At 41.5% G+C, this 8025-nt stretch overlaps 1 protein-coding gene across 2 annotated transcripts; it reads left to right on the forward strand.

Annotated features, from left to right (window-relative positions):
• Window positions 1–763: 763 nt before the first annotated feature.
• LOC113016812 (diencephalon/mesencephalon homeobox protein 1-A-like) lies at window positions 764–6683 on the forward strand. 2 transcript variants are annotated; one of them, XM_026159953.1, is made up of 5 exons: window positions 764–929; window positions 2886–3053; window positions 3224–3402; window positions 4276–4711; window positions 4903–6683. In XM_026159953.1, the coding sequence occupies exons 2-5, from the start codon at window positions 2900–2902 to the stop codon at window positions 5319–5321; spliced, it is 1188 nt and encodes a 395-aa protein (XP_026015738.1). In that variant the 5' UTR covers window positions 764–929; window positions 2886–2899; the 3' UTR covers window positions 5322–6683. The 2 variants fall into 2 exon arrangements, with proteins under 2 accessions (XP_026015738.1, XP_026015737.1); XM_026159952.1 differs by having other exon boundaries at window positions 2886–3052; window positions 3208–3402.
• Window positions 6684–8025: the final 1342 nt, after the last annotated feature.

The following is an 8025-nucleotide window of genomic DNA, read 5'->3' on the forward strand; positions in this document are numbered from 1 at the left end:
TACAAACATTAAAGATCATGTGAAGCAAATGTTTACTTTCTAGATTATCTCGGATTTGTTTTCATTATTTTGTTTTCTAAAAGGTTGTTTGGAGCTAAAAATCAATCCAGAAAGCATCACTGACAGGCAAACAAACGGAAGCTTTAATGGACTTTTTTATTTTTGTATTTTCTCTGTAGTGGATTAAGTAATTTTCTAAAAAAATTTTTTTTAATAAAGCAGCATGAAACATACTAAAATTAAAAGTAAAGAATGGCAACTGAGAATTAGAAATGAAAACAAGTACAGGTTCCCCTTTGAAGTGTGTTTAAGCGCTTACTCAGCAACAAATTCTCAGAATAACCCTGTAATGTTGAAATTATGAAATCAAACTCACGCTGTCGCGTAATTTTCTCTTTATATTTGTACAAAACAACTTTAAGTTATCAAGATGAAACTTCGTCAGCCTGCAAAAAGCAACACGCATTTCATCATCACGGTCACCTGCGAGCGATATGCTTAAAACAAGGAGGACCTATAATAATAATGATCATAATAATAGTAATAATAATTGTCCAATGTGACAGAACGTGTTAAAACAAGTACAGCGGCACCTCGGTGCAGCACTCACCCACAAAGTGAGGTGTATAGAAGAGAGGTGGGGCGGGTGGATGAGGAAAGCGACGTGATTGGCACAGAGAGGAAAGCGTCTGGGCGCCCCGGTGACCCCACCCGGAGCGCTTTAAAGGCCGATAGATGGCAGCTCGGCATCCTCCCTCAAGCAGAGAAGCGAGCCGGTGCACGGAGCGGACAGACCGGAATATTCTCAGGATATCTGGCTGAATGAAAAACTGTAATGAACTGAATAAGATGATCAACCACCTGGGGATTTTAGAGCAGAAGATTTGAAAGGCGAATATTCGGCTGAGAAATTTCTATAAGACAGAGAGGTAAGAAGTTTGCTGAACGCAAGTTGGGCATTACAGATCATTTTCCTACAGGTTTTAGATTTTAAACTACACAAACGTTTAAACTAAAACTGTTTTAGCCTTGTCTCTTCTGTTTTTGTCTTCGCTTACATCGTGTTCCAAACTTCCTGATAGAAATGATTCCCAAAGTGCAGCGATCTCGAGGTGTCCAAAATAAACAGTGGCAGCGGTCAATAACAGCACGTGTTTGCTCGGTTTCCCTTTATTTTTGACTGTAAAATAACACGCAGTGTTATAGGATTTGTCAGAAGATCCCTCGGTTCCTCTCGGTGTGTTACTCCATGTTGTTAATTTTCCGTAGGTTAATGATTCCCATTCGCTCTCTCTGCCTTTTCAGTTTGTAAATGGTGATGGATTGACGCCACGCATACAGAACTACGGCCCCAAGGCACTCTTTAGTAAATGCAGTATAACTCATAAATCCACGGCAATTAGCATAATTAGACTTAAATCAGAGCCCGAGGCATCGTGACATTGTCCTGAAAGAAGAGCATTATGTTGAATTTTTAAGCTGTAGATGTGGGGGGAAACTAGCAGATTACATACTTCCAGCCAGAGGCTCATTTAGCAAAATAATGCAATGAAACAGACAAAAAGAAAAAGAAAATTAAAAGCGAAAGAAAATTTTGTATTAGTTACACGGTTTCCTCTCAAACAGTGATTTATACACACACACACACGCCCACCGGGGCCCACGTTTCACGTGTCAGGCCTGATGATAAATTAATAGTCCTGTATAGTTGAAACCTATTTGCACCCACATTAAACAGGAGTCCAACCGGGGATCTTGTGCATATTTCACCGCAGACCTGTCACACGTCGCCGTCAGCCTCTAGGCGCTTGGAACCGGCCTGGGACCCGCCGCAGATTGAAATAAACGGCTCCCACTCGAGGCGAACTCACAGGGAGCAAAGTAAATATTTTCCCGCTATTCTGCCGGTGCAGACTGCAGAGGTTTGGCAGCGATTACCGTGAACTGCGAGCGCGCAAAAATAAACCTTTAAAATATTAATAACAATAATAATCATGATTAAAATATATTCAGTGTAAAAGCTCATTTTAAACCCAGACCGTGGATAAAAAATACTGAAGATAATTTTCACTGGAATATTTTTGGATATAAATTAAACCACTTTAATTTATTATAATAATAATAATAATAATTATTATTATTATTACTATACAGACTTGTATAAAAATAATAATAATAATAATAATAATAATACATGCCTGCATTATAATTCAGTAATAATGATTTTACAGAACTGTATTACAATACTAATAATAATAAGGTAAAATCACCACAAAAAGCCACAGAATAATGCAACAATCCAAAAAAGACGATATTGAAAATTCTACTTTATACACTACTTTAAAAATACATTTGATCTGAAACAACACTTTATATTAGCAAAATACAAAGCAGATTATTAGCAATGAGATCAATGGAGAATCTATTTTACGACTTTTCTCAACACTAAATTGAACAAAAAGTGTTTGGTGCTGGGGTCTTTAATCAAATGTAATATAAAAGTTATCGATTTTCTAGTTTCCATGTTTTTGATGATATTTTTGACTAAATTGATTTAGTTTCTTTCAGTTTTTCGTTTTACTTTGCTACATTTGTGCGGATCTGACGACACACATGAAAGTTCTTTGAAAATTCTAACTGTATATTAACTCATAAATCATTATCAGTTATTCGCTTTGTTATCCTTTTATAAAATGAACCATCTTCCCTTTGGCGGGAGTCTAAAGCTTGTCTTTCACCTGTTGCCATTTAATTTTCTCCTCTCGGAACAAAGACGCACACAAAAATAAAAAATAAGAAATGGCCTCCTGGAGCTTAAACTTTTCTTTAGAAGTAAGTTTGTTTGTTCCGAGGCCTGAAACTCACAGCAGCTTGTGACTCTTCAGTCAGCTCGCCGGTCATGCAGCACTACGGAGTGAACGGCTACTCTCTGCACGCCATGAATTCACTGAGCGCCATGTACAACCTTCACCAGCAGGCGGCGCAGCAAGCACAGCACGCGCCTGACTACAGGCCCTCGGTGCACGCGCTCACTCTCGCGGAGAGACTGGCTGGTAAGACTCAGTTGCTCATTTTCTATCCCAAATTGTCACTTCCTCCCGTTCTCAGTTAAGTTATTATATTTATGTGACCCTGGCACGTGAAGGTGCTCGCGTGAACGTTTAGCTTGTCCCTAAATTAAACTGGTCATGTTTCTTGTTTCTCAACGGCTGTACATTTCAAGACATTATCCTTGAGGCCCGCTATGGCTCCCAGCACCGAAAGCAGCGGCGCAGTCGGACAGCGTTCACCGCCCAGCAGCTGGAAGCTCTGGAGAAAACCTTCCAGAAGACGCATTACCCTGACGTGGTGATGCGTGAACGCCTGGCCATGTGCACCAACCTGCCCGAGGCACGTGTGCAGGTAAAAAAAACAAACCCAAAATTCATTTGTCTAGCAGTCTCGTTTCGCTATTAAAAATGTGAAATAACGCAGTCACGTGATATGAATGGTCGTTTTTCGCTGTTTACGAGCCGATACTGTGCTCTTTCAGACTCACTGTCCTATAAGGATAGTCTTACGTTTGTTTTCTTATACAGTGCACTGCTTTTCACCTCTGTTTGAAACTCTGTCATACTCAGATTTAGCCTTTTGTATCTTTTAAAGCCCACCTGCCAAGAGGCTCCCTGATTAGTCAGGTGGGTGCGCAAAAAAAGTGTTCGTTTCGTAGTTTTTCTCTTGGTAAAAAGCCCCGTAAAAGATCTTGGATAACACAGCTTTTAAGATCATGCTTTAACCATAATTAGACCTAGACCAGAAGCTTCTGCAGAAGTAAATGTTTTAAGAAAAGCGTTCAGTCAGTAGGACTCACTTTATCACAGATCAAGGCAAAAGCAGTTCATTAAATATCAGAAAACATATCAAGGTATTCTAATAAGAGTCTTGTAAGACTACAGTTTTTCATTGGCGTGACGTTCTAGACCCTGCAAAATCTAAAAATAAAAATGAAATTGGGGAAATGGCCTGCTGTTTTCATTATTTACACACCTGCTTGAAAGACTGACTGGATCCTTTTCATTAAAATTGTACAACAGGACATTTGCCTTGGTAGACGATGAATTTCCTGAGGCTCAGTTTAGTTTTTCACATGTGCACCACATCAGGGGTTTTTGTCCAAAGAGCCATGGTAGCCATACTAAATTTTTACAACACACAAGAAGAAGAATATTAGAATATTAACTTTTAATGTATTTTTACTCTTTTACTCAGGCACTTATCTATTTTTCTATCTGCCAGGTTTGGTTCAAGAACCGTCGGGCCAAGTTTCGTAAGAAGCAGCGCAGCTTGCAAAAGGAGCAGCTCCAGAAACAGAAAGAAACTCAAGGAGCTGCCGAAGGTGCTACAGAGGACTCCAAGAATGATCTCACTACTGCCACTACCCTGGCTCCTGAGACTCGCACTCCTCCTCCTCCCTCCTCCTCTTCATCCTCTCACTCAGAGACAGAGAGGCAGGCAGCAGCACGGCCCCAGCCTGGCGAGATGAGCGTGGAAGTAAACGTCACCTCCCCTGAACCATCAGACAGCGAGTCAGCAGCAGAAGATAATGCTGACAGAGAGGAGGACGAAATAAGAGGAGAGACGAGGGTGAAACTCAGGGAGGAGATTCAGGGGGAGGGGGTACTGCCGACAGGGAGCAGCTCCCCATCCTGTAAACGGCTGAGTCCAAGCTCAGGTAAAAAAAACAAACATATTCAGTTTGTCTTTCTTTTGTAGTCTCTAATCAATTACTTTATTTTAGAAATCCATCCATGTGCGAGATAGTTTTATAGAATTCATTCAAATGGACGGTATATACAGAAGTTATCCATGCAAAAGGTGCGTCAAAACATACTGAAGTCCTCCTTCTCGCTTCCTGTCTTCCAGATTCTCCTTTGAGCTCCCCCGCCTTGCCCTCCTCCAGCAGTGTAAGCAGTGGTCTAGCGCAGAGCAACTCCTACGCTTCGTCTCCTCTCAGTCTCTTTCGCCTGCAGGAGCAGTTTCGGCAACACATGGCGGCCACCAACAACCTGGTGCACTACCCATCGTTTGACATGAGCACGCCGTCCAGTCTGCCCTACCTGGGCATGAACGTTAACATGCCTTCCCCACTGGGGTCGCTGCCCTGCCAGTCCTACTACCAGACCCTGTCGCAGGCTCAGCAGGTATGGAACAACCCACTGTTGCAGGCAGCGCCGGGCAACCTCCCAGGAAGCCTCAACAGCAAGACCACCAGCATCGAAAACCTCCGTCTGAGGGCCAAGCAGCATGCGGCCTCGCTGGGATTGGATACACTCCCCAACTGAAGCTTGGCTGCTCGTTGTACGTGCTTGGCCTCTAGGTCAGGGACTACGCTACAGAATGGAGGCCTGCACAGGAGGTGACCTAACAACACCTCCTCCTGACCTCTCATGAACCAGCAAAAGAACTGTGTGTCCACCCAGAATTCAGAATTACCTCCAAAACCGCAGTAGAACCCTCTCCAGTTTAATGTCAAGATTATTTGCTCTTCAGATGTTGTAATGAGAATCACAAAGTCTGCCCACATTTCAAATTTGTGCTCATACAAATTAATTGCACAGCTGAGATTTTTTGTTTGCTCTTTTGTCGATTTTAAATAAACCCAGTTTCAAAGTATTTGTAAGTACACACCAAAAGAGCATAAAGCATGTTTTAGGGGCTCTCCTTTAACTGAGTGCCAGGGTTGTCAGTTCATGTATTGCCCTTATCCTCAACACCATCATTTGAGCATGCGGCTCACTGCTGGGAGCACACGGAAACACAAAGAACATCTCTGCTGGATAGACCGAAGAGAAAATACGATTATGACAAGAACTCAACGGACTTAATGAAAATCCCACCTGGACTGAAGCTGTGACTGAACAGCACTGTTTAGCACTTGCTTGCATTTGACACCACCTGGTCAATAGAATCAGGAAGTTCTAATGCCAGCTGTTCACTATGATTTAAGCTTCTTCTATAAAGTCACTGCAGGAAGGCTTGAACTCCAGAGCTGTCAGTCTCATTCCAGGACAGATATGAAAGATATATATATAAAAAAATCTTATAATCCTACAAGAACTCGAACTATGCATGCTTGTACCCCACTGAAGCATGGCTTATAGCCACATGACATAGTTGACATGGCATTGGCAGCAGGGTAAAGTTCTGATATCAAATTGGTTACTATAATCTCACAACCAAATACATTTTTCTTGATAGATGACTTTCACAGTCAGAGCTTTCAGGTCAGCTTTCAAGAATCCATTGAGCATTGTAAATATCCTTCAGTATTTGTCCACCTTCCTGAGTAAGGAATACCTCCATGTCTCTTCTTTTTAAAGGATTTAACAGGAAGTAGCCCATGTATTTTCCAGTTTTGGCTTTAAGCAAAGGACCTAACAGAGAAAATGAAGCAAAGAGGAGAATCTGCAGATGAGGCACAGTTAAAAATAATTTCGCACCGCCAACATTTATTTTTGTCAGACTGAACTCACCACTTTTCCTGAGCCGGTGGCTTCAGCAGAAAAATGCACAGGCCAGTTCTCTATGTATTATATGACTGTACATTGAAAACATGTATTTCTCATTTGTTTTAAATGTGAGTAATTTATCTGTTCAATGCAAGGGAATAAATCAAAACATAAGAATGACTTATGTTCACAGCATGAAAATGTCTGTCTGTATTTTTTCATTAACACTTTCAAACCAGCTATTTATTAGGTAATTAAGTATTTATTAAGAAAATGTGACATTGAGAAAAAATCAACTTCTTCATAAAATACATGATAAAACTCTTGTGGGATGAGTTGAAGGAAGTTAGCCAAAAGGTGAGTCTGAAGAAGACCAGGAAAGCCATTTACTTTCTAACCAGGATATTGAACCAGTTACTGTGCCCTCTCACAGACGTTACTTTCCAATGAGAATAAGTTGGCAACAAAACAAGGGTGGGCTTGGCTTAGATTGTGCAGACCAGAGAAAGTCTAGCTCATAATAAATGGTTTAAAATTTCAGAAAACTTACCTTCACTTTTTTATAGTAAAAATTAAATTTTAGTTCCTGTTTTATTGAAGACACCTTGATGATCCATAAATAATTTATCCACAGGGTTCATGCTGAGGTTTACACACCAGATAGGGGAGAACCTGCCACTTGTTCACTCACTACAGAAGATTTAATCCCAAATGAAATGACTGAAGCACAGTGTCAGGCCCCAAAGAGTCTCCCAATCCACCATCCACCCACCCACTCCTCATACGCTCTCTTTCGCTGCTTCCCCTCTTCCCCCACCCTGTCAGCAGAGGTTTGGCTGCACCGAAACAGAATGCTTCGCCATAAGAAGATTACCTTTGGTTGGAATATCGATGGATTAAGTAAGAATAGAATGAGATAAAATAGGGCTAAAAGGGTTTCTAGAGTCAGCAAAGTTCAGACACCTGTTTTCCCCCTGCTCTGTCCTGCCCCGTAAATCCACGACCATAAAGATTATATCACTTTCTGACTAGCAAAAGGTAGGTGGCTGTTTTAAAATAGGGCATGGTTACAGCGTGTAAAAATAATTTTGGGGGCGCAAAGATCACTCATTCCAATATCCTTGGTTTATTACTTTAAATATGTGGTCAATTTTCCACGGACATCTGGGTTTTGTGTGTTCCTAAAGATCATGTGGATGTATGTTATTGGGAATGGTGTGTTTGTGTGTGCTAGTGTGTCTATGGCAGCTAAGCCGCTGAAGGTTTCCAGGAGCTCTTTGATGTGTATCTGGGCAATGCGCTATTAGAGGGATTTTCCTAGTTGACAGCTCAGAGAATGTGTGGAGGAATTGCGATGCCAGCAGGCTAAAAGAATGCTGGAAACAGGATTAGGATCATATTCTGGCAGCTCCTGTCACTTCATCAATGGGCTAAGGTTTCCTCAGTGACAGCCCTCCTTCTCTGCCCGGTTAAAACCTTTAGTGGGACCATAAAAGGGGTGAGAGAGGGGAAAAAACAATGATTGAATGGTGTGCTA

This window comes from Astatotilapia calliptera, chromosome 23 (assembly GCF_900246225.1).
Source record: "Astatotilapia calliptera chromosome 23, fAstCal1.2, whole genome shotgun sequence".
In the NCBI taxonomy this organism is placed as follows: Eukaryota; Metazoa; Chordata; class Actinopteri; order Cichliformes; family Cichlidae; genus Astatotilapia; species Astatotilapia calliptera.